At 41.3% G+C, this 27,889-nt stretch overlaps 1 protein-coding gene across 4 annotated transcripts in view; it reads right to left on the bottom strand.

Moving 5' to 3' along the window:
* The window catches only part of LOC110526093 (dematin), a 90,339-nt gene that overhangs the window by 32,945 nt on the left and 29,505 nt on the right, over positions 1 to 27,889 (bottom strand). For 3 of the 4 annotated variants that reach the window (XM_036980384.1, XM_036980385.1, XM_021606711.2), the window contains exons 2-6: positions 14,553 to 14,611; positions 5,853 to 5,905; positions 3,682 to 3,762; positions 3,165 to 3,320; positions 2,307 to 2,351 (exon numbers count right to left, since the gene is read on the bottom strand). In XM_036980384.1, the coding sequence (XP_036836279.1) occupies positions 2,307 to 2,351; positions 3,165 to 3,320; positions 3,682 to 3,762; positions 5,853 to 5,864 (294 nt within the window). In that variant the 5' untranslated portion in view covers positions 5,865 to 5,905; positions 14,553 to 14,611. The remainder of the gene's footprint in view (positions 1 to 2,306; positions 2,352 to 3,164; positions 3,321 to 3,681; positions 3,763 to 5,852; positions 5,906 to 14,552; positions 14,612 to 27,889) is intronic. The other variant, XM_036980383.1, reaches the window with a different exon arrangement.

Genomic DNA, 27,889 nt, shown 5'->3' with positions numbered 1-27,889 from the left:
TATCCTACCGATCCTTGACTTTGGTGATGTAATTTACAAAATAGCCCCCAACACTCTACTCAGCAAACTGGATGTAGTCTATTACAGTGCCATCCGTTTTATCACCAAAGTCAAATATACAACCCACCACTGCGACCTATACACTCTCGTTGGCTGGCCCTCACTACATATCCGTCGCCAAACCCACTGGCTCCAGGTCATCTATAGGTTTTGCTAGGTAAAGCCCCGCCTTATCTCAGCTCACTGGTCACCATAGCAACACCCACCTGTAGCACGCGCTCCAGCAGGTACAGTATATTGCACTGGTCATCCCCAAAGCCAACACTTACTTTGGCTTTTCCTTCCAGTTCTTTGCTGCCAATGACTGGAACGAATTGCAAACATTTCTGTAGCTGGAGTCTTTTATCTCCCTCTCTAACTAAGCATAAGCTGTCAGAGCTGCTTAACCATCACTGTACCTGTACACAGCCAATCTGTAAATAGCACACCCGACTACCTCATCCCCATATTATTACTTACCCTCTTGCTCTTTTACACCCCAGTATCTCTACTTGCACATCATCTGCACAAATATCACTCCAGTATTAATGCTAAATTGTAATTATGTACGCCTCTACGGCCTATTTATTACCTACCTCCCTACTCTTCTACATTTGCACACACTGTACATAGATTGTTTCTATTTTTCTTTTGTGTTATTGACTGTACGTTTGTTTATGTGTAACTCTGTGTTGTAGTTTTTGACACACTGCTATGCTTTATCCTGGCCAGGTCGCAGTTGTAAATGAGAACATGTTCTCAACTGGCCTACCTGGTTAAATAAATAAAAAATATTTTTAAAAGTACTCTATTCCATCTTATTGCGCAAACCACTGTCTCATCAGCTCAGCCATGCAATTTATATACTAGATCTACACCGTAAAAACAGACATTATTTCCCATTTCTTTTAGACTAGCATTTGGATTTAAACAGTGGAGATTTGTAATAACCTTGCCGTCTGTCTCTGCCATTTGTAACATTGTTTCAATATTGAAATTCGATCTCCAGCTGTCCTATGGTAATGAACATGTGGGGACGAGACAGACAGTGTCACACCCTGATCTGTTTCACCTGTCCTTGTGATCGTCTCCACCCCCTCCAGGTGTCGCTTATTATCCCCGGTGTATATATCCCTGTGTTTCCTGTCTCTCTGTGCCAGTTTGCCTTGTTTGTCAAGTCAATCAGCAGTTTTCCTTGCTCCTATATTTTTCCCCAGTCTCTTTTGGTTCTAGTCCTCCTGGTTTTGACCCTTGCCTGTCCTGACTCCAAACCCATCTGCCTGACCACTCTGCCTGTTCTGTCTTCAAGTCTGCCTATCCCCTTGTACTGTTTGGACTCTGATCTGGTTAATGAACCCCTGCCTGGCCTGACCTCGAGACTGCCCTTTGTCTGGAACTGTGTCTGCAATTGGATCTCGCCTTGTGTCCTTATAGACCGACAGGCTGGAAGCTTTTCTCAGTCAGTCGAAAACATGAATCGGCATAATTTTTATGGATATACAGTATTAAAAAAATTCTATAGAAAAACACAAAATGCTGCTGATTTGCTGTCATTCCAGCTTCAGTTTTAAATAATTGTGTTTGCTGTGTAGTTGGCTCTCTCTTCTGAGCAGTGGCCTGGCAAAATCGCACATCATTAGCTCATTGTTATGGATAATAATTTGAAAACAGCTTAAACAAACGCAAAGGCAAACCTTTTGGCTAGCTAGCAAGCAAGGGGTAATTACTTTGCCAGCCATCATGGCAAAGGAACATTTAGAATTAACTACTTAGAACAAAAAGTCCTAATGACTGGGTCGCGTCTCTGGCGACCGAACTGATAGAACGACCAGCCAGCTTGGGTAGCAACCCTAGATGTGTGTTGGGACTATATTTTGTGGAAGAATGAAATAGTATGAATAAATTAATTAAAATAACGTATTTAATGAAAATATGTCAATCATTATTGGAATATGTTGGTAACACGTTGTATAAAAGCAAGAATGTTCTCGAAGCCGGTGTTTAGAGGATAAATTGGCACGGTGCGAATATATCCTCCAAATACCTGCTCTGGGGGCATTATCACTTAAATGTGTGTGAGTTTGTTTTTAACCATACCAGTGGAGCACAAAACCTTTCAATAACGATTCCATAATTACAAACAGTAGGTGTGTGTGACCGTATGAGAAGGAGATAGAGCTCTTTATGGGGTACTGGGCAGTGGACTGACAATTAACAGCTCAAATGATTCTTCATCCGAGAGCACAGACCCCATCCATCCATCTTACCTCAGGAGAAGCCGGGTGGGAGAATGAACACGGAGACATGGACCTCTGAAGGAGAGAAAAGAAACAGAGGGCGGTTTGATCAGTTGAATTTTCTCCCTAGGCTGCATTCTTCTTTGTGGGCTTAGTGAGACATAGACATTGTTTGACAGACAGTGTTACAAGCCTAATCGGGTAGAGTCAGTTTTGCCAGACAAAGGGAAATAACAAAATCTTATCACATCACAATTTCTAGAAAGCCCTTACTGAGTTCCATTGATCTCTGTAATAAGTCTGTGTCCCACATAGCACCCTTTTCCCTAAATAGTATTGGGCTCTGGTCAAAAGTAGTGCACTATATAATAAGGTGCCAATTGAGGCTCAGCTAAGTGTTTGCATGTGAGAGAACACTACACGCAGGTCAAACAGGCTAAATGTACCTGCCCTGCATTTCAATGGTGCAGCTAAGTGTTTGCATATATATATATATATATAGTTTGACGGGTATGCATACGCGAGTATATATTAATGCATACATTGTATATAGTCTATATATAGTGGAGTTGTATCCTATCACACACAGAGTTAATAGGACAAATATTAGAATCACTTAACTAGTCAAACAGGTTAGCTAAAAAAGTGTAATCAATGACAATTATATTATGTTTGTCTTGATAGAACACCACTTGTGTCGTAGTAGGACAGACAAAAACTCATATGATCTTTAACTGTTAATCATATAAATACATCCTGAATACAATAGGGCCATTCCAAACAAGAGAAGGATATCCGCGCCTTAAACCTTAATGGTAAACCATTAGGATAGAGAGGAAACCCTTAGCGTTGTAATATGATGGAGGGTGGTGTGCTGTGCCCTATGACCTCTCTGCTTCGGGGCACCTCCGATAGCTCCAGAGGCGTGTAATTGAAATGGGGTTCGTAGATCATTAAGTCCGGCCTCTCGATGTCCAGTATCGCCTTGTCTTTGGGGATGGCTGCCAAGTCCTTATAGCCAATGACCTGATTGTCCATTTTGGCCTGGAAAGAGGAATATAAGAAGAGGGAGAACATGACATGGGATTGCATTGTCATGTGAGGTGTGTGTGTGTGGTCTTGTTCTTCTATCCTTGTGGGGACCTGAAATCCCCAAAAGTCCCCACCAGGATAGTAAAACAAAAAAATTATCCACGCGAGGATAAAGGCTATTAAGGGTTCAAATTATTGTTAGAATTAGGGTTAGGGTAAGGGTTAGGTTTATGGTTAGGGGTTAAGGAAAATAGGATTTTGAATGGAAATACTTTTTACGTACCCACAAGGGTGTGTGTGTGCGCGTGCGCGCGCGCGTGCGTGCGTGCGTGTGTGTGTGTGGAGGAGGGGCTGCCTTATGGTGCAGACTCACTGTGATGGCCACGGCTAGGGATCCTGGGATGCTGATACCACGGAGGGAACACACACTCCCAGGTGAGGTGCGGGCCAGCTGCTGCTTCCAAACAAACAAATTGTCAAAGGTCACAGGGTTTGACACACAGCAACAACATTGAGATTGTGGCTCAGTTAGTAGAGCATGACACTAGCAACTTCCTGGTCATATTCATTCACATGTGTAAGTCACTCTGGATACAAGTGTTTGCTACATGGCATATACAGTACCAGTCAAAAGATTGGACCCAACTACTCATTCCAGGGTGTATCTTAATTTTTACTATTTTCTACATTGTCGAAAAATAGTGAAGACATCAAAACTATGAAATAACACATATGTAGTAACCAACAATTTTTTACAACAAATCAAAATAGATTTTAGATTTGAGATGCTTCACAGTAACAACCCTTTGCCTTGATGACAGCTTTGCACGCTCTTGGCATTCTCTCAACCAGCTTCATGAGGTAGTCAACTGGAATGCATTCCAATTAACATGTGTGCCTTGTTAAAGGTTAATTTGTGGAATGTCTTTCCTTCTTAATGTATTTGTGCCAATCCGTTGTGTTGTGACAAGATAGGGGTGGTATACAGAAGATAGTGCTATCTGGTAAAATACCAAGTCCATATTATGGCAAGAACAGCTCAAATAAGCAAAGACATGACAGTCCATCATTACTTTAAAACATGAATGTCAGTCAATCCGGAAAATTTCAAGAACTTTGACAGTTTCTTCAAGTGCAGTCGCAAAAACCATCAAGCGCTTTGATGAAACTGGCTCTCATGAAGACCGCCACAGTAAAGGAAGACCCATAAATACCTCTGCTGCAGAGGATAAGTTCATTAGAGTTACCAGCCTCAGAAATTGCAGCCCAAATAAACGCTTCAGAGTTCAAGTAACAGACACATCTCAACATCAACTGTTCAAAGGAGACTGTGAATCAGGCCTTCATGGTCAAATTGCTGCTGGAAAAAAATAAAACACTACAAAAGGACACCAATAATAAGAAGACACTTGCTTGGGCCAAGAAACACAAGCAATGGACATTAGACCAGTGGAAATCTGTCCTTTGGTCTGATTAGTCCAAATTTTAGATTCTTGGTTCCAACCGCAGTGTCTTTGTGAGAAGCAGAGCAGGTGAACAGATGATCTCCGAGTGTGGTTCCCACCATGAAGCACATAGGAAGAGGTGTGCTGGTGTGGGGGTGCTTTGCTGGGGATACTGTCAGTGATTTATTTAGAATTCAAGGCACACTTAACCAACACGGCTACCACAGCATTCTGCAGTGATATGCCATCCCATCTGGTTTGCGCTTAGTGGGACTATAATTTGTTTTTCAACCGGATAATGATCCAACACACCTCCAGGCTGTGTACGGGCTATTTGACCAAGGAGAGTGATGGAGTGCTGCATCAGATGACCTGGCCTGCACAATCACCCAACCTCAACCCAATTGAGATGGCTTGGGATGAGTTGGACCGCAGAGTGAAGGAAAAGCAGCCAACAAGTGCTCAGCATATGTGGGAACTCCTTCAAGACTGTTGGAAAAGCATTCCAAGTGAAACTGGTTGAGAGAATGCCAAGCGTGTGCAAAGCTGTCATCAAAGCAAAGGGTGGCTATTGGAAGAATCTCAAATATAACATGTATTTTGATTTGTTTATTTCATAGTTTTGATGTCTTCACTATTATTCTACAATGCAGAAAATAGTAAAAAAAAAATAAAGAAAAACCCTTGAATGAGTAGGTGTGTTAAAATTTTTGACTGGTATTGCACCATACTGTATTACTTGATATTAAAAAATATATGACATGTCACGTTTGTCCATTTTTATAATTTATTTTTTACATATATGGTTCTTCATCTGTAGGTTCTGTGTAACATAGATCGACAAACTTCACTTATACTGTTTCCAAATAAATAGTCTGTGAAAACTTTACTAGTTGGGAAATTGAACTACCTCTAAAACATGTATGTGCACTCTAATTTGCCTTGCTTCCCATCTATATTACTAGGGGAAAATGCCACATCCACTAACATTTCTTCTCCTCGATGAATGTATTCAGAGACATATAGAAAAGCATAATTAAATTCTGTATGATTCGTCAGGCAACGCTCTAATACCAACCACGATCAATAAAAACCATACCTTTGGCATCATTTTATAGGATGACAAAAAATAATTCTCTTGATGAGGCTTCACTGAAAGAAAGAGAGTCAGTGTTAAACAATGAGAGAGATGATCATAAAATAGGAGGCACATCAAAGTTGCAATTGAATAATGCCCACTCAGTGGCAAGGACAATTGAAACATCAATTCACAAAAGTGTCACTCAAACGAGTACCGAGCAAATCATCCTTGAAATGTGTTAAGAGTGAAGTGCCACTGGACATTGAAAAAGGCATTCAGAGAGATCATTGGTTGCTCATAGTACCAGTAGTAGTTCTTTATTAGTCCCAAATTGCACAATGCAGTGCCCATCACATTGCTGTATAATGTGTCTATATATGCTACCATTAAAAAGTCACTTAGAAATGTTCTTGTTTTTGAAAGAAAAGCACATTTTTGTCCAATAAATAACATCAAATAAGAAATACAGTTTAGACATTGTTAACATTGCAAATGATTATTGTAACTGGAAACCGCACATTTTTATGGAATATCTACATTGGTGTACAGAGGCCCATTATCAGCAACCATCACTTCTGTGTTCCAGTGGCACGTTGTGTTAGCTAATCCAAGTTTATCATTTTAAAAAGGTTAATTGATCATTAGAAAACCCTTTTGCAATTATCTTAGCACAGCTGAACACTGTTGTGCTGATTAAAGAAGCAATACAATTGGCCTTCTTTAGACTAGTTGAGAATCTGGAGCATAAACAGAAATTACCAAGAAACTGAAGTTCTCGTACAATGCTGTGTACTACTCCTTCACAGAACAGCACAAACTGGCCCTAACCAGAATAGAAAAAGGAGTGGGAGGCCCCGGTGCACAACTGAGCAAGAGGACAAGTACATTAGAGTGTCTAGTTTGAGAAACAGAAGTCCTCTGGCAGCTTCATTAAATAGAACCTGCAAAACACCAGTCTCAACGTCAACAGTGAAGAGGCGACTCTGGGATGCTGGCCTTTTTGGGATACTACATGATTCCATATGTGTTATTTAATAGTCTTGATGTCACTATTATTCTACAACGTAGAAAATAAAGAAAAATAAAGAAAAACCCCGGAATTAGTAGGTGTGGCCAAACTTTTGAATGGTACCGTATATATATATATATATATATATATATATATATATATATATATATATATATATATATATATATATATATATATATATATATATATATATATATATATACACATACATACATACATACATACATACATACATACATACATACATACATACATACATACATACATACATACAGTGTCTTGCGAAAGTATTCGGCCCCCTTGAACTTTGCAACCTTTTGCCACATTTCAGGCTTCAAACATAAAGATATAAAACTGTATTTTTTTGTGAAGAATCAACAACAAGTGGGACACAATCATGAAGTGGAACGACATTTATTGGATATTTCAAACTTTTTTAACAAATCAAAAACTGAAAAATTGGGAGTGCAAAATTATTCAGCCCCCTTAAGTTAATACTTTGTGGCGCCACCTTTTGCTGCGATTACAGCTGTAAGTCGTTTGGGGTATGTCTCTATCAGTTTTGCACATCGAGAGACTGAATTTTTTTCCCATTCCTCCTTGCAAAACAGCTCGAGCTCAGTGAGGTTGGATGGAGAGCATTTGTGAACAGCAGTTTTCAGTTCTTTCCACAGATTCTCGATTGGATTCAGGTCTGGACTTTGACTTGGCCATTCTAACACCTGGATATGTTTATTTTTGAACCATTCCATTGTAGATTTTGCTTTATGTTTTGGATCATTGTCTTGTTGGAAGACAAATCTCCGTCCCAGTCTCAGGTCTTTTGCAGACTCCATCAGGTTTTCTTCCAGAATGGTCCTGTATTTGGCTCCATCCATCTTCCCATCAATTTTAACCATCTTCCCTGTCCCTGCTAAAGAAAAGCAGGCCCAAACCATGATGCTGCCACCACCATGTTTGACAGTGGGGATGGTGTGTTCAGGGTGATGAGCTGTGTTGCTTTTACGCCAAACATAACGTTTTGCATTGTTGCCAAAAAGTTCAATTTTGGTTTCATCTGACCAGAGCACCTTCTTCCACATGTTTGGCGTGTCTCCCAGGTGGCTTGTGGCCAACTTTAAACGACACTTTTTATGGATATCTTTAAGAAATGGCTTTCTTCTTGCCACTCTTCCATAAATGCCAGATTTGTGCAATATACGACTGATTGTTGTCCTCGGGACAGAGTCTCCCACCTCAGCTGTAGATCTCTGCAGTTCATCCAGAGTGATCATGGGCCTCTTGGCTGCATCTCTGATCAGTCTTCTCCTTGTATGAGCTGAAAGTTTAGAGGGACGGCCAGGTCTTGGTAGATTTGCAGTCGTCTGATACTCCTTCCATTTCAATATTATCGCTTGCACAGTGCTCCTTGGGATGTTTAAAGCTTGGGAAATCTTTTTGTATCCAAATCCGGCTTTAAACTTCTTCACAACAGTATCTCGGACCTGCCTGGTGTGTTCCTTGTTCTTCATGATGCTCTCTGCGCTTTTAACGGACCTCTGAGGCTATCACAGTGCAGGTGCATTTATACGGAGACTTGATTACACACAGGTGGATTGTATTTATCATCATTAGTCATTTAGGTCAACATTGGATCATTCAGAGATCCTCACTGAACTTCTGGAGAGAGTTTTCTGCACTGAAAGTAAAGGGGCTGAATAATTTTGCACGCCCAATTTTTCAGTTTTTGATTTGTTAAAAAAGTTTGAAATATCCAATAAATGTCGTTCCACTTCATGATTGTGTCCCACTTGTTGTTGATTCTTCACAAAAAAATACAGTTTTATATATTTATGTTTGAAGCCTGAAATGTGGCAAAAGGTCGCAAAGTTCAAGGGGGCGAATACTTTCGCAAGGCACTGTATATATATACACACACACTCTGAGTGCACAAAAATTTAGGAACACCTTCCCCACTGCACATGGGGACAAAGATCGTACTTTTTGGAGAAATATCCTCTGGTCTGATGAAACAAAAATATAACTTATTGGCCATAATGACCATCGTTATGTTTGGAGTAAAAAGGGGGTTGCTTGCAAGCCGAAGAACACCATCCCAACCATGAAGCACGGGGGTGGCAGCATCATGTTATGGATGTGCTTGCTGCAGGAGGGACTGGTGCAATTCACAAAATAGATGGCTTCATGAGGTAGGAAAAGTATGTGGATATATTGAAGCAACATCTCAAGACATCAGTCAGGATGTTAAAGTTTGGTCACAAATGGGTCTTCCAAATAGACAATGACCCCAAGCATACTTCCAAAGTTGTGTCAAAATAGCTTAAGGATAACAAAGTCAAGGTATTGGAGTGGCCATCACAAAGCCCTGACCTCAATCCTATAGAAAATTTGTGGGCAGAACTGAAAAACCGTGTGCGACAAGGAGGCCTACAAACCTGACTCAGTTACACCAGTTCTGTCAGGAGGAATGGGCCAAAATTCACCCAACTTATTGTGGAAAGCTTGTGGAAGGCTACCCGAAATGTTTGACCCAAGTTAAACATTTTAAATGTAATGCTACCAAATACTAATTGAGTGTATGTAAACATCTGACCCACTGGGAATATGATGAAACAAATGAAAGCTTAAATAAATCACTCTACTATTATTCTGACATTTCACATTCTTAAAATAAAGTGGTGATCCTAACTGACCTAAGAACCTAAGACAGGGAATTTTTACTCTTATTTTTACTCTGATTAATTGTCAGGACACACACACACACACACACACACACACACACACAGTGGGGCAAAAAAGTATTTAGTCAGCCACCAATTGTGCAAGTTCTCCCACTTAAAAAGATGAGAGAGGCCTGTAATTTTCATCATAGGTACACTTCAACTATGACAGACAAAATGTGATTTTTTTTTTCTCCAGAAAATCACATTGTAGGATTTTCAATTAATTTATTTGCAAATTATGGTGGAAAATAAGTATTTGGTCACCTACAAACAAGCAAGATTTCTGGCTCTCACAGACCTGTAACTTCTTCTTTAAGAGGCTCCTCTGTCCTCCACTCGTTACTTGTTTTAATGGCACCCGTTTGAACTTGTTATCAGTATAAAAGACACCTTTCCACAACCGCAAACAGTCACACTCCAAACTCCACTATGGCCAAGACCAAAGAGCTGTCAAAGGACACCAGAAACAAAATTGTAGACCTGCACCAGGCTGGAAAGACTGAATCTGCAATAGGTAAGCAGCTTGGTTTGAAGAAATCAACTGTGGGAGCAATTATTAGGAAATGGAAGACACACAAGACCACTGATAATCTCCCTCGATCTGGGGCTCCACACAAGATCTCATCCCGTGGGGTCAAAATGATCACAAGAACGGTGAGCAAAAATCCCAGAACCACAACCATGGTTGCATGGAAGTTCCTTTGTATAATGTGGAACTCGAGTCTGATCTTATTTCTGGATCCGTTGTCATTGGAGTGAGGCCTAGCCTACCGGTGAAGGGGGTCTCATTCATTTTAGAAAACGATTTGACTGGGGGGAAGGTCTTGCCAAATCCTGTCGTTAGTTAGGAACCCAGAGTAGAGCAACCTGATGGGTTATCAGAGAAGTACCCTAGAGTGTTCCCAGCATGTGGCGTTACACGTCCTATGTCTAAGAAAGGCACCAGGAGCAAGTCTATAGTTGAGGAGGATGTCAGCGATCACACCATGGTTGATTTGTCTGAGACATTTATGGGTGATTCTGATTTCGGTAAACCTCCTTAGTTGACTTCTCCTTTGGAAAACCCCAAACGTGAATGACTTTGTAGGATCGCTGGAGGAAGAGAGGGTTCCTACAGTTCACACTTCAATGTCAAGGAAGCAGCTGATTGCTAGACAGACATACTTCCAGAGGAAAAGTTTGATGAAGAGAGAGTGTGGGTTACTTTGACAGAGATGGTGTTCTAATGAGGAAATGGCATTCTTGCACCACATCTCAGCAAGAAGATTGGCCCAGTGTATCTCAAATTGTTGTTCCAGTTACGGTTCGTCAAGAGATACTGAGTTGGCTCACGATGGTAGCATAGCAGGCCATCTTGGCGTCAACAAGACATATGAACATCTTTCACTCGTTCTCTGCGCAATCAGGATTGAGACGCATCAGTAGCCAGTACAACTCAGATCCTCTGCAAACATGTCTGACAAGCCAGATCTCGCTGAAGTCGCAAACTTCGACAAGACCAAATTGAAGAAGACTGAGACACAAGAGAAAAATCCCTTACCAAAGAAACCATCGAACAGGAGAAGCAAGGAACAGCATGAAGCCCAATCCTCTGCTATGCACTGTACATTCCACAAGCATTGCCTTTTTCACCTCTTAGCTGTGTAACTGTGTAACCCAAAACCTAAGTTGCATTGTGATTGGACAAAGCAATGACTGTACAGCACCTCCCTAGAACATTTTGACCAATGTTAAACTACCCAATACACACAAATATAAATAAAGGAATGGAATAAGAATATATACTGAACATATAAATACAGTTGAAGTAGGAAGTTTACATACACCTTAGGCAAATACATTTAAACTCAGTATTTCACAAATCCTGATATTTACTCACAGTAAACATTCCCTGTCTTCGGTCAGTTAGGATCACCACTTTATATTAAGAATGTGAAATGTCAGAATAATAGTAGCGGGAATGATTTATTTCAGCTTTTACTTCTTTCATCAAATTCCCAGTAGGTCAGAAGTTCCCTTACACTCAATTAGTATTTGGTAGCATTGCCTTTAAATTGTTTAACTTTGGGTCAAACATTTTGAGTAGCCTTCCACAAGCTTCCCACAATAAATTGGGTGAATTTTGGCCCAATCCTCCTGACAGAGCTGGTGTAATCGAGTCAGGTTTGTAGGCCTCCTTGCTCGCACACACTTTCAGTTCTGCCCACAATTTTTATATAGGATTGAGGTCAGGGCTTTGTGGTGGCCACTCCAATACATTGACTTTGTTGTCTTTAAGCCATTTTGACACAACTTTCCAAGTATGCTTGGGGTCATTGTCCATTTGGAAGACCCATTTGCGACCAAGCTTAAACTTCCTGACTGATGTCTTGAGATGTTGCTTCAATATATCCACATCATTTTTCCTCCCTCATGATGCTATCTATTTTGTGAAGTGCACCAGTCCCTCCTGCAGCAAAGCACCCCCACAACATGATTCTGCCACCTCTGTGCTTCATGGTTGGGATGGTGTTCTTTGGCTTGCAAGACACCCCCTTCTTCCTCCAAACATAACGATTGTCATTATGGCCAAACAGTTCTATTTTTGTTTCATCAGACCAGAGGACATTTCGCCAAAAAGTACGATCTTTGTCCCCATGTGCAGTTGCAAACCGTAGTCTGGCTGTTGTGGAGCAGTGGCTTCTTCCTTGCTGAGCGGCCCTTCAGGTTATGTCGATATAGGACTCGTTTTACTGTGGATATAGATACTTTTGTACCTGTTTCCTCCAGCATCTTCACAAGGTCCTTTGCTGTTGTTCTGGGATTGATTTGCACTTTTCGCACCAAAGTACGTTAATCTCTAGGAGACAGAACGAGTCTCCTTCCTGAGAGGTATGACGGCTGCGTGGTCCCATGGTGTTTATACTTGCATACTATTGTTTGTACAGATGAACGTGGTACCTTCAGGCGTTTGGAAATTGCTCCCAAGGATGAACCAGACTTGTGGAGGTCTACCATTTGTTTCTGAGGTCTTGGCTGATTTAGTTGATTTTCCCATGATGTCAAAGAGGCACTGAGTTTGAAGGTAGGCCTTGAAATACATCTACACCTCCAATTGACTCAAATTATGTCAATTAGTCTATCAGAAGCTTCTACAGCCATTTTCTGGAATTTTCTAAGCTGTTTAAAGGCACAGTCAACTTAGTGTATGTAAACTTCTGTCCCAGTGGAATAATCGTTTTGTAAACAATTGTTGGAAAAATTACTTGTGTCATGCACAAAGTAGATGTCCTAACCAACTTGACAAAACTATAGTTTGTTAACAAGAAATTTGTGGAGTGGTTGAAAAACGAGTTAATGACTCCAACCGAAGTGTGTGTAAACTTCCGACTTCAACTGTATATATGTTATATGTCTTAGAGAGCCTTTCCATAAGTCCACTCAAGTTTCTTCAACTGTCTTCTGACTGTGATTAGAGCGATGTCGATGTTGTGCTGTGATGCCAGCAGATTCCAGACTGCATTTGCCCTTCGCCCATCATCTTCAACTAAGACGATGGCTTGAATAGTCTCGCTGGAAATTGAATACAATGTAAAAGTGATGACCAGCAGGGTCAAATAATATAAACAGTGGTTATAGAAGGTGCAACAGGTCAGCACCTTAGGAGAAAATGTCAGTTGGCTTTTCATTGCTGAGCATTCAGAGGTCAAGACAGCAAGTGTGTGAGAGAAAATATCGAAACACACAAAGTAATGTGTTAATGAGTTCCGATAGCCAATCTATTATCCAACGACTAGTTTAACAGCCAGGCTATTGTAGGTGTGAAAATTCCCCCCAACAAACAATACCCTACCTGCGTGTGGTCAACTATTTCAGCACCGTTTCACGCTGCTCTGAGACAAGCATGGGGACTGGTCTTGATAAATCAATGACATTTTTATTTTCACTTAATCTCCGTTTGGATATTCGTTAGACTACAATTAGGGTGTGGAAATGTTAGGATTATTTTGCTCTTAGTACTGTAGCCTAATCCCGACCGGTCACGTTGTACAGCGCCATATTTTCCTAATGGAAACCATGAGGGTTTCGTTTTTCTTGGAATAGAAACACCATAATAATAATAATAATGAAATTAATTAAGCCACATTTCTTCAAATCAATCCCATATACTACGTTCTTACAAAAAAGTTTTAAATTCTCTAGTACAGCCAATATTAAAGATTGTCAAATGCTTCTCAAAGATGCCCACTGGTGGTCAAACTAGCACTAACTAGCATTAATGGCAACAATGGCTGACACTTAAATAACCTGCCATAGAATTCTGCTGCAGTGTGATTTAACTTCACAGGAAGAACCAGGATTAACACCTTTAGTTGGCTCTCAATATTTGATTTCCAGAAAAACAAATCGCTTTTCTCGATCATTTTGGTTTGCGTCCTGTTTTTAAGTTTGGTGTGGGTTTTTATTTTGTTTGCCTCTTCTTGGGAAAATTTAGTGGGCTCTCATGGTGGGTTCTAGTTGTTGTTGCTAGTCAACTTTCAGTGGACACCCTCATGAGTGTCTTTCAGAACCCATCCTAAAACCCCACCTGTTTCGTTTTGGTTGTGGTCAGTGACTGTTAGTTCCCCCTTCTGTTAGAGCAACATTTTTTGGTTTTCTTGCTGGGGAGTGTAAAAATTTAACAACTGCAGATTCCCCTTTAAATGGATACTTCTGAATTTTGGCAAGGAGGCCCTTTATCTATCAGATGAACTTGTGGATACCATTTGTATGTCTCTGTGTCCAGTATCAAGGAAGTTAGAGGTAGTTTTGCGAGCCAATGCTAACTAGCATTAGCGTAATGGCTACAAATCTATGCGTATCTGCTAGCATGCTAGTAGATACCCATAGCATAGACTTCCAGTCTGAGTTAATAACTTAAAAGTTATGTTTCGTAGGACCATATCTATAAATGGCATACACTTTTCTAAATAACAGACGTCTTACCTCAGACAAGAAAAGGAATCATTTCTGTCACTTTGGGGTTATTCATCCCAAGCTCTGACCTAGAAGACAAAATAGAAATGTGATTATATAACAAATTGCTAAATATTTTCAGATTTGGGCAATTCCTATTATTTTGTGATATTTATAGCTTTTGAGAGTAAACCAGCAAAGTATATTAAGCGATTTAAATATATACAGCCTTTTATAGTCCAATTTTGTAGTATGGTTTAGAAAAGCAACTCAGAAAGACATACACCCTCGTCATAGATACGATGGAACTAGGTACACATCTAGGATCAGAATCCACTCCCTCAATTCTAACTTTAAACATGAGTGGTGAAAATGCAAAAGTGACCCAATATCAGCATCTATGGGGAACTTCACCCTACTCGACTAGTTCTGACAGTGGAGTCTTTCCCCATTGGTCCATGATGGTTCAATAACACCAGAAGACCCTAAATACACAACATAGCCTGTTCTCTCAATGGGAATTCACCATTGATCATCTGATCAAATACTGATCCCATTGAAATAACTCAGAGTTAGAGATAAGAGACAAGCAAAAGACATCAGGTCGTATATATGCACTGAGCAAAATATGCTATTATTTTGATATACAGTACTGTAGAAACCTGTACTAATCACTACATATAGCATACATTATGCACAGTTATGATTGCAAATTACAAATCCTTTCAAGTCATTTCACATGCCATGGTGAGAATATCAATTGGTACAATGGAAACCAATCCTAACCTTAACCATTAGTGGGGAAAATACAAAATGGACCCACCATCTGTGTCTAGTAGCAACTGAAGAGCATGCAGTAGAGATGCTGGTTCCAGATAACCAATGGGATTTCACAGGAGACATGGAGGTGGTGTTCTGTAACATTTGTCTTTGGGATTCTCTTTCAAACTAATGCTTAGGATCAATCAATATGGGGATCAAATGTCTGGTGCTCCAATTTTCCTTTGTGGCCATCCACCCTCCCCAAATAGAGGACAGCCATCGCATCTGCTAAATTACATTGTTGGTTTTAAAATATTAGAACATTCCAGAGAGACAGGAGGAATTATGGCCATAATCCACAAAAACTATATTAACATAAAAACGTATTTGTTACATATGCCAAATACAACAGGTGCAGACCTTACCGTGAAATGCTTACTTACGAGCCCTTAACCAACAATGCAGTTCAAGAAATAGAGTAAAGAAAGTATTTACTCAATAAACTAAAGTAAAAAATTATATAAAAACACAATAACTGCCTTTCTGAAGACAAACAATGTACACGAAACTGTATACGAAACGCTTCAGTCTGGTTTTAGACCCCATCATTGCACTGAGACTGCACTTGTGAAGGTGGTAAATTACCTTTAAATGGTGGTCAAACTGAGGCTCTGCATCTGTCTTCGTGCTCCTAGACCTTAGTGCTGCTTTTGATACCATCGATCACCACATTCTTTTGGAGAGATTGGAAACCCAATTTGGTCTACAAGGACAAGTTCTGGCCTGGTTTAGATCTTATCTGTCGGAAAGATATCAGATATCAGTTTGTCTCTGAAGATGGTTTGTCCTCTGACAAATCAACTGTAAAGTTCCTCAAGGCTCTGTTGTAGGACCACTATTGTTTTCACTATATATTTTACCTTTTGGAGATGACATTCGGAAACACAATGTTAACTTTCACTGCTATGCGGACGACACACAGCTGTACTGTTCGATGAAACATGGTGAAGCCCCAAAATTGCCCTCCCTGGAAGCCTGTGTTTCAGACATAAAGAAGAGGATGGTGGCAAATGTTCTACTTTTAAACTCGGACAAAACAGAGATGCTAGTTCTAGGTCCCAAGAAACAAAAATATATTCTGTTGAATCTGACAATAAATTTTAATGGTTGTACAGTCGTCTCAAATAAAACTGCGAAGGACCTCGGCATTACTCGGCAGGTAGCCTAGTGGTTAAAGCTTTGGACTAGTACCTGAAAGGTTGCAAGATCGAATCCCGGAGCTGACAAGGTAAAAATCTGTCATTCTGCCCCTGAAGGCAGTTAACCCACTGTTCCTAGGCCATCATTGAAAATAAGAATTTGTTCTTAACTGACTTGCCTATTTAAATAAAGGTTAAATAAAAATGTACTTTTTTTAAACTCTGGACCCTGAGCTCTCTTTTGACGAACATATCAAGACTCTTTCAAGGACAGCTTTTCTCCATCTAAGTAACATTGCAAAAATCAGAAACTTTCTGTTAAAAAATTATGCAGAAAAATTGACTCATGGTTTTGTCACTTTTAGGTTAAACTACTGCAATACTCTACTTTCCGGCTACCCGGATAAAGCACTAAATAAACTTCAGTTAGTGCTAAACACGGCTGCTAAACACGGCTGCTAGAATCCCAAAAATTTGATCATATTACTCCAGTGCTAGCCTCTCTACACTGGCTTCCTGTTAAGGCCAGGGCTGATGTCAAGGTTTTACTGCTAACCTACAAACTGCTAACCTACATGGGCTTGCTCCTACCTATCTTTCGGATTTGACCTCTGCCGTACATACCTACACATACGGTACAGTCACAAGACGCAGGCCACCTAATTGTCCCTAGAATTTCTAAGCAAACAGCCGGAGGCAGGGCTTTCTCCTATAGAGCTCAATTTTTATGGAATGTTCTGCCTATCCATGTGAGAGACGCAGACTCGGTCTCAACCTTTAAGTCTTTACTGAAGACTCATCTCTTCAGTAGATCCTATGATTGAGTGTAGTCTGGCCCAGGAGTGTGAAGGTGAACGGAAAGGCCCTGGAGCAACGAACCGCCCTTGCTGTCTCTGCCTGGCCAGTTCCCCTCTCTCCACTGGGATTCTCTGCCTCAAACCCTATTACAGGGGCTGTCACTGGCTTACTGGTGCTCTTCCATGCCATCCCTAGGAGGGGTGCGCCACTTGAGTGGGTTGAGTCACTGACGTGATCTTCCTGTCCAAGTTGGCGCCTGCCCTTTGGGTTTGTGCCGTGGGGGAATTCTTTGTGGGCTATACTCGGCCTTGTCTCAGGATATTAAGTTGGTGGTTGAAGAAATCCCTCTAGTGGTGTGGGGGCTGTGCTTTGGCAAAGTGGGTGGGTTTATATCCTGCCTGTTTGACACTGTCCGGGGGAATCGTCGGATGGGGCCACAGTGTCTCCCGAACCCCTCCCATCTCAGCCTCCAGTATTTATGCTGCAATAGTTTGTGTTGAGGGGCTAGGGTTAGTCTGTTATGGCTGGAGTATTTCTCCTGTCATATCCAGTGTCCTGTGTGAATTTACGTCTCTCTCTCTCTCTGATGACTCTCTCTCTCTGGCCTGATGACTCCTTGCTGTCCCCAGTCCACCTGGTCATGCGGCTGCCCCACAGTTCTGCCTGCGGCTATGGAACCCTGACCTGATCACCGGACCTGCTACCTTGTCCCAGACCTGCTGTTTTCAACTCTCTAGAGACAGCAGGAGTGGTAGAGATACTCTGAATGATCGGCTATGAAAAGCCAACTGACATTTACTCCGTGCTGACCTGTTGCACCCTCTACAACCACTGTGATTATTATTATCTGACCCTGCTGGTCATCTATGAACATTTCAACATCTTGGCCATGTTCTGTTATAAATCTCCACCTAGCACAGCCAGAAGAGGACTGGCCACACCTCATATCCTGGTTCCGCTCTAGGTTTCTTCCTAGGTTCCGGCCTTTCTAGGGAGTTTTTTTTCATTGCTTGCTGTTTGGGGTTTTAGGCTGGGTTTCTGTGCAGCACTTTGTGACATCAGCTGATGAAGGGCTTTATAAAAATGTCTGATTGAATAACATAACAATAACGAGGCTATATAGAGGGGGTACTGGTACCGAGTCAATGTGCGGGGGTACAGGTTAGTCGAGGTAATCTTTACCTGTAGGTAGGGGTAAAGTGACTAAAGATAATAAACGGTGAGTAGCAGCAGTGTAAAAACAAAATGGGGGGGTGTCAATGTAAATAGTCTGGGTGGCCATTTGATTAATTGTTAACTTGTTTGGCATAGGGGGTAGTATTTTGATGTCCGGATGAAAAGCGTGCCCAAAGTAAACTGCCTGTTACTCAGGCCCGGAAGCAAAAAAAAAAAAAAGATGTCTGCGAGTATAACAGAACTGATATGGCAGGCAAAAACCCGAGGACAAACCATCCCCCACCCCCCAAAAAAATCAGCCTATCACTTTTATTATAAGGCGAAGTCCTCCCAGATTTCAGTTCCTATGGCTTCCACTAGATGTCAACAGTCTTTAGAAAGAGTTTCAGGCAGGTTTTTGGAAAAATTAGCCAGAAATTGAAGTTTTTCTAGGTGGCTCCCATTTTGGCTGTAGTGCTTCTACGCGCATGAATGAGAGCGCGTTCTTTGATATTTTTCTCCGGTAAAGACAATAACGATTCTCTGTCTTAAATTTTATCATTTATTTATGTATTAGGGTACCTAAGGTTTGATTACAAAAGTTGCTTTGACTTGTTTGGAAAAGTTTATTAGTAATGTTTGGGATTCATTTTGTATGCATTTTGATGGAGGGAAACTGGGTGGATTATTGACTGAAGTGCGCCAGCTAAACTGAGTTTTATGAATATAAAGAAGGACATTATTGAACAAAAGGACCATTTGTGATGTGACTGGGACCTTTTGGAGTGCCAATAGAAGAAGATCAAAAGGTAAAGCATTTATTATATCGCTATTTCTGACTTTCGTGTCGCACCTGCCTGGTTGAAATATGTTTTTCATGTGTTTGTATATGCGGGGCGCTGTCCTCAGATAATCTTTCGCCGTGTGCTTTCGCCGTAAAGCCTTTTTGAAATCTGACACAGCGGCTGGATTAACAAGAAGTTAAGCTTTATTTTGATGTATTACACTTGTGATTTTATGAAAGTTAAATAATTATAATATTGTAGTTTGAATTTGGCACTCTGCAATTTCACTGGATGTTGTCAACGGGATTCGAGCTTAAGGGATCCCTAAGAGATTTAAGCAGTCTTATGGCTTTGGGAGTAGAAGCAGTTAAGGAGCCTTTTGGACCTAGACATAGCTCTCCGGTACCACTTCCTGTGCGGTTGCAGAGATTCGAGTCTTTGACTTGAGTAACTGGAGTCTTTGACCATTTTTTGGGCCTTCCACTGAGACCATCTAGTATATAGGTCCTGGATGGCAGTAAGCTTGGCCCCAGTGATGTACTGGGCGCACGTACTACCCTCTGTTGTGCATTACAGGTTAGATGCTGAGCAGATGCCATACCAGGCGGTGATGCAACCAGTCAGGATGCTCTTGATGATATAGCTGTAAATATTTGGTATTGGTCTCTAGATCATCAAAGAAATGTTACAATCTCCTGAGGGGGTAAAGGTGTTGTCATGCCCTCTTCACAACTGTCTTGTTGTGTTTGGACCATGATCATTTGTTGGTGATGTGGACACCAAGGAACTTGAAACTCTCGACCCGCTCTACTACTTGATCAGCAATCCTTTTCCTGAAGTCTACGAGCAGCTCCTTTGTCTTGCTGACATTGAGGGAGAGGTTGTTTTCCTGGCACCACACAGGCAGGTCTCTGACCTCCTTATAGGCTGTCTCATCGCTGTCAGTGATCAGGTCTACCACTGTTGTCTTCAGCAAACGTAATGATGGTGTTGGAGTTGTGCTTGGCCACACAGTCGTCGGTAAACAGGGAGTACAGGAGGGGACTAAGCATGCACCCCTGAGGGGCACCATGTTGAGGATCAGTATGGCAGATGTGTTGTTGCCTACCCTTACCACCTGGGAGTGGCCCATCAGGAAGTCCAGGTTCCAGTTGCAGAGGGAGGTGTTTAGTCCCATAGTCCATAACTGAGTGATGAGCTTTGTGGGAACTATGGTGTTGAACGCTGAGCTGTATAGTCAATGAATAGCATTCTCACATAGGTGTTCCTTTTGTCCAGGTGGGAAAGGGCAGTGTGGAGATTGTGATTGAGATTGCGTCATCTGTTGGGGCAGTAAACGAATTGGAGTGCGTCTAGGGTTTCCGGGCTGATGATGTTGTGAGCCATGACCAGCCTTTCAAAGCACTTCATGGTTACCTGTGTTAGTGCTAAGGGGTGGTAGTCATTTAGGCAGGTTACCTTTGCTCTCTTGGGCACAGAGACTATGGTGGTCTGCTTGAAACATGAAGGTATTACAGACTCGGTCAGGGAGAGTTTGAAAATGTCAGTGGAGTCACTGCGCAAGCGCATGCTCTGAGTACACCTCCTGGTAATCTGTCTGGCCCCGCAGCCTTCTGAATGTTGACCTGTTTAAAGGTCTTGCTCACATCGGCTACAGAGAGTGATCACACAGTCGTCCGGAACAGCTAGTGCTCACATGCATGCTTCAGTGTTGCATGCCTCGAGGCGAGCATGAAAGGCATTTAGCTCGTCTGGTAGGCTCGCGTCACTGGGAAACTCATGACTGGGTTTCCCTTTGTAGTCCATAATAGTTTGCAAGCCCAGATGGTTCATCTGAGGGCATAGCGGGATTTCTTATAAGTGTCCGGATTAGTGTCCCGCTCCTTGAAAGCGGCAGCTCTAGCCTTTAGCTCGGTGCGGATGTTGTCTGAAATCCATGGCTTCTGATGAAGCCAGTGACTGATGTGGTATACTCTTCAATGAATCCTGGAACATATTCCAGTCTGTGCTAGCAAAACAGTCCTGTAGCATAGCATCTGCGTCATCTGACCACTTCCATATTGAGCGAGACACTGTTACTTCGTGCTTTAGTTTTTGCTTGCAAGCAGGAATCAGGAGGATAGAATTATGGTCAGATTTGACAAATGGAGGGTGAGGGAGAGCTTTGTATGCATCTCTTTGTGTGGAGTAAAGCTGGTCTAGTTTTTTTCACCCTCTGGTTGCACATGTGATATGCTGGTAGAAATTAGGTAAAATGGATTTAAGTAGTGGAGTGATCATCAAATATTATTCCTTATAAACCAGTGCATTATTCACAGCAATCTCAAACAGATGAAAATGTGCCAATCTTGAGCTATGTTGAAAACCAAATCCTGAAAAGTGATATATTGTTGACAAATACTAGCAATCACTTCTGAATAGCTCCTGTGGACAATTCTCACATATGATGTCTCATGATGGCAGACCAAGATATAATGCATCCTTTAACCAAACGTGATAAGAGAAAAAGGCAATACTGTTGCCAAACAGCTTGCAATGGAGACTGTTGCCTGGGGCATAGTTACTGTATCAATAGGGGAGGGAGTGTGGAGGAATGGGCTCTGAAGTGTGTGGGCACAGGCAGGCTTGTACGAGGTTACGTTTCCCCATGTGTGCTGCTCAATGCATGTGTAGGTGACTGATTTTCATCCCAAATGGCGATAAATGGCACCCTACTTCCTACATAGTGCACTACGTTTGACCAGAGCCCTAAGGAACCTGGTCAAAAGAAGTGCACTATATAGGGACTAGGGTGCCATTTGGGACACAGTTAGAGACACGTGCCATGCTTGCATTGTTTTGGCATTGATTTGGATCGCAATGTGTTCTGCAGAGGCTTTACCTGCTCAAATTGGGGAGGCCTTTACACAGCAAACACCTACAGTACCCAGCTCACAGAGAGGGTGAGTCAGCCTTTTAAAAACCTTGAATTCACTACAAGTTTGCATTTCTTGCTGTGCAGGAAAATTCTCAGCAACAAAAGAGTGATCAAATTAAGATCCTACGTTTCATAAGGGGGCATGAGAAAGCAGCTATGCAAAATAGTGCATCCACTTATTATATATATATATATATATATATATATATAGTTTTAAAAAATGGCGTATAAATGAATGTGGGAAAAATATCCACATAGTAATAAAGTTGTCTTTGAAAAAAAAAGTTGTTAGTCTCGTATGCAGCTCCGCTCATTAGTTATAACCCTCCAGCGAGAACAGAGCTGAGACCTTCGTAGCAGCAATTAGCTTATGAAGGAATTAGCAGTTAGCTAAATGCAAAGTAGCAATATGGCAAGCATTGGCGAGCCAGAACTAGAAGACCATTCAGGTACCATTCAGGTCTGCCGTCTGGGAACATTTCGGTTTCCCTGTAAACTATAACAGGCATTGCCAACGAGTGGTGGATAAAACTTCTACAACATGTAGGCTCTGTTCATTGCCGATAGCCTATTAGAGTGGTGGATAAAACTTCTACAACATGTAGGCTCTGTTCATTGCCGATAGCCTATTAGAGTGGTGGATAAAACTTCTACAACATGTAGGCTCTGTTCATTGCCGATAGCCTATTAGAGTGGTGGATAAAACTTCTACAACATGTAGGCTCTGTTCATTGCCGATAGCCTATTCGAGTGGTGGATAAAACTTCTACAACATGTAGGCTCTGTTCATTGCTGATAGCCTATTCGAGTGGCAATGTGAGCAACATGACTACTTATTTGCGCCAACATCACCCCAAAGTGCCAATCGGTGGGACTAGGCGAAAAACATTTACGGCAACCACTTCTCCCCACACACAGCCTTCAGGCAACAATATGAGGCCGACTCCGGTAGGGCTAAAGAAATCAACACAGCGATAGCTAAATTCATAGCGACAGATATAAGACCCTTCTCTGTGGTAGAGAATGCAGGTTTCAGAAACATGTATAAAAAGTGGTCGTGCCACGCTTCACTATTCCTTCCCGTACACATTTTGCCCAGACATACAAAAAAACAAAAGAACAACTTGAGAGCGAGTTGTCAGAAACGCGGTCTGTTGCTCTAACAACAGTTGGACATCTAGAGCTACAGAACGTTAGCTTATTGTAAATACAGTTGCATTAGCTGGATTGGGGCAACATATAGGATGCTTTGCTCACGTTATTAATCTAGCATCTCAAAAATGCAATATCAGTGAATCCAATCTCTCACCTCCTAGCAAAGATCAGGAAGGTGGTATACTTCTTTCATAAAAGAACAACTGCTGCACATGTTTACAAGACAAAACAGCAGATGCTGGAGCTGCCAAACCACAAACTAATCCAAGATGTCCCTACTAGATTCAAATTCAAGCCATGGCATGGAATTCAAGAAATGACATGGCCGAGAGATACCTTGAGTAGAAAGTTGCCGTGTATTCTACACTGACGGATCAAGCTGTGAGGAAGAATGTCAAAGATATTGTGACTTTGTCTGAAAATGACATAAGACTAGCAGAGGAAGTTATCAAAGTGTGCAAACCTCTCAAAACAGTCACAACACTGATATGCACAGATTATTCCATCAGCATCCATGGTCCTGCCTATGAAAACAATGATCCTGAAATCAATGGTGGCATCTGATGAAGATGAACCCACAGTAAGGAATGTCAAGACTGCTATCAGAGTTAACCTGGAGCCTAGATATGCTGACCCTGGTGTCCAAGACTTCTTACACAAGAGCACCGCTTTGGACCCCCGGTTCAAGACCCTTCTGCACCTGGATGCTGCTGCTCATCCGAGAGTCTACAATGAACTCACAGCAGAGATTGTGACAAATATACAACAGGTACAGTAATGAATTTACTTTGTTAATGTGACATTTATTATTTTATTAATAAGTGATAACAATTCATTATAAAGTAATAATTGTAATTGTCAAAATAGTGTCCGATATATAGTGGGGCAAAAAAGTATTTAGTCAGCCACCAATTGAGCAAGTTCTCCCACTTAAAAAGATGAGGCCTGTAATTTTCATCATAGGTACCCTTCAACTATGACAGACAAAATTATTTTTAAAAAATCCAGAAAATCACATGGTAGGATTTTTAATGAATTTATTTGCAAATGATGGTGGAAAATAAGTATGATCTAAAGAAAAACTTGAAAATCTGATATATATTTTTTTTCAAGTAACCAGTCTCAATTGGTCCTATTTTGTTTAAGACACTGCTATGTGACTTAATTTTGATATATGCTGCTGGACTATGCACTCTTGTTGAAGTTCTGTTTTAAATGATTATTTTATTTCATGCTATAAGGCAGGCACTGCTGTTTTTTGTTGTCCCTTTGTTTCCATATCCTCCTGGGAATTCAAGATACCCATATTGACTATTATAATAAATGGAAAATCTAAATGCAAATTACATATTTCTCAGGCATTTATTTTGTTGATGTATCGAAACCGTACCGAACCGTGACAACACTGTACCGTATCGTAGCAAACAGTTTTGTGAACCGTTTCACCCCTATTCAATTCCCTTCAACTAACAAAAGCTAATCCAAGAGGTATAAACTACTTCCTCAAAGCAGCATTTGATTCATTTCACGTCCCCTCTGCTAAAGCTCTTTGATGTTGGCAACATGGTGATGGCAGAGAGCTGTGAGAAAGGGACAGGCAAGACCGGGCGGGAGAAAGGACCACCTCGCTCTGTGGGACTCAGGATGGATGAATACAGCGGAGCTGGCCCACTTGAGTCGTATGTCTTTCCCCCTTTTTGAGGCAAATGTCAGGGCCTGACAAGGCCTGGCAAGGGCCTGGTAGTTTGTGACGCCCTCCAACCCGGGTCTCTCTTTTCAACACAAGCCTCCAAACACAGTGCTCAGGGATTAAATCGGGCCTGCACTGAGCTGCCCATTGTGTTTTCTCCAGAGCTGCACATTACATAGATTTATTGACGGCCAGGTGGGGGGTATGAGCCTGGTGTTTTCCCTCCAAGTCAATTGTCAATAGCTTGTGTTCAGTTTTTTTCTGCTGACTGCTCTATTCAGCACAAACACTAAACAGGGCCAGTTTCAAGTGCAAAGGGCCAATGGGTTGACTTTTATGGGGGCATCTCTTTTCTGTGATTGTTTTAGGGGGTGGTGCCTGTCAGTTAGGGTAATTACTATCACTCAATGCACGCAACTATCCGACAAAGGGGTGAGAACTGAGAAAAGTGGGGGGATACTTCAAGTGAAGACCACAGGAATGTTTGCCCAATTAAGAATGAGAGATTCCATTACATATAAACGATAAAGAGGGAATGGGAAACCAACAAATCACACATCATCATCCAAACCTGACATGGTTTTCTAAGTCCTGATTTCAGATGCATCTCCAACTTGAGGCTGAATGACGAGCATGCCTGCCAGTAGAATAACCGGCCTCGTTTCTTTGTCACATGAAGCATGTTTGATGTTGACTAGATGTGAGGCAGTTAATTTGGGTCGTAAGGACAATAATGGTGGCTTTCTCCAGTCTAGTCATAAAAGCTTGGTGCACTTGACTGAGCAGCAGCAGCAGCAGCAGAGAAAAGAACACTGCTGCAATATCTGCACTGGAAGAGGGAAATCTAATCAAAAACGGAAAAGGAAAGATTATGACCTCGCCAGTGTAATCCACCGAGTTGATATAGGCCTAGAGCTTGCTAAGAACAAAATTGCATGCTGTTGTAGGGGCTAATAGTCTCTGACTATGAGAAAAGTCTCATCACTCACAACACATCAGAGGCAAGTCTCTGTTTGTGGTGTAGGCTTGTTCTGTATTCTTTCATATCTAGGTCAATTGCATCAGTAAGATATTTTCTAGTGGTTTTTTACTTAATCTCATACAATGCGTCAGCATTTATAATCCAAGTGAATTACCTACATTTATGTCCCACTCAATTGTTATAATTGTGTTATAATTGAAATTTGCAAAAGGCAAGTGAATCAGTTGTATGTGCTGAAAAGTCCCACTCCCCTCAGTCTGGCCCCATGTCAGGGTATGTCCACGGCCCTAGACTTTTGGGCTTTTTTGGGGCCTCGGAGATGGAAACATAAACTACTGATGACACACACGGGTGCAAAGTCTGACAGTGGAAAAACAGAGCTCCCACAGCCCATCTACACTTACACTGGCAACTGATCTGGTCTGACGCATTACTGCAAGGGTAACGGGGTTATCAAAATCATGTCATAAACAACCCAACAAGATACAGTATCCAGACCTTTCTGTTGCAAGCATATTTGAGGTAATATTATCATTCAGACAAACCATGATTGAACTGGTAGATGCAACACATTTTATGCTCTATCCAGTCAGGGGTACAAATGAGAGAATTGGTATCCATGATTCTGGCTTGTCTCGGAAAGTATCTGTACCAAGGAAATCCTGAGTTGTGACACCCACTGGTATTGACAAGGTACAGAGTGCTCTGTATCTGTGTTTATTGGTGTCGTTGTGAACAACCTCAGAGTCTTCCTTGAGAGAAACACACTTATCTCAGCAAAGCAAGATCAGCCTACACCCAGGCCTGTTCTCGTCGCCGTGGCAACGCTCTCCGGATTGGCTCCGTCAGCCAGCAAAAGTGTTCACATCACCTTGGCCTGGCCTCCTTTCATTCTGATGGCACACATGTGCTCCATATGCAAACCAGCTGCACTCATAGATAAGGCATTAGTCTGGCTTCCATGAAACCACAACGACGTAGGGCTCTTGAGTAACAGCAGAACGATAGACAAACTCAATAAGAACAGAGAACAGACAACATACTTAAATGTGACAATCGCACGCATGTACACACACCAACACGCACACACCTACAGACTTCAGAAAGAATTCATACCCACTTGACTTATTCCGCATTTTTTTGTGTTACAGTCTGAATTCAAAATGGAGGAAATAATTTTGTATATTTTGCGTTGTGCTTTAGGTTTAAATTCAGGCTGTAACACAATAAAATGCGGATAAAGTCAAGGGGTGTGAATACTTTCTGAAAGCACTGTATGTAGAGTACACATGCACAGACACCCTAATGGAAAAAACACGTGACATTTGCTGATTCACATGTGAAAATTGAATTTAAATGGCTATTTTCACATGTTGAGCTTAAACTTCACATGTGAAACCATATTTTCACGTGAGGAGAATAACATGTTTTCACCTCACAAGTCACATTTGCAGTTTACCATGTTAGAAAACGGCACTTGTAAAATTGACACTTTCACATGTGGAGATGCAAGTTCACTTCACATATGAAAATCCCCTTTGCAGTTTTAAATATAAGAAAACTCCAAATTTTAAAATCTCACCTTCACATATGGGATAAAATGTTCACGTGAAAAACATTCACCTTTGAAAATCAAATTAACAGTTTCACATGTGGAATTAAATGCAAGTTCATATATAGGGGTTAAATAGTGTTATTCTACTCACATGTAAAGGGTGGTGTTGACATGTTGCAGTAGCAAAGTTTCCACATGTGGAATTTCAAATTATGTAATGCAATTATGTAAAAAATGAACTTAGCCTACCTGAGTGTAATAAATCAACCCATACCCTCCATTAATAGTGTAGTCCTCCATGATATATTGCATTGATATAGTATAGTACAGTACAGTCTTGGCCAAAAGTTTTGAGAATGACACAAATAT

This window comes from Oncorhynchus mykiss, chromosome 6, assembly GCF_013265735.2.
Source record: "Oncorhynchus mykiss isolate Arlee chromosome 6, USDA_OmykA_1.1, whole genome shotgun sequence".
In the NCBI taxonomy this organism is placed as follows: domain Eukaryota; kingdom Metazoa; phylum Chordata; class Actinopteri; order Salmoniformes; family Salmonidae; genus Oncorhynchus; species Oncorhynchus mykiss.
The sequence above is the reverse complement of the archived record's forward strand: the minus strand, read 5'-3'. Positions and strand labels throughout refer to the sequence as shown.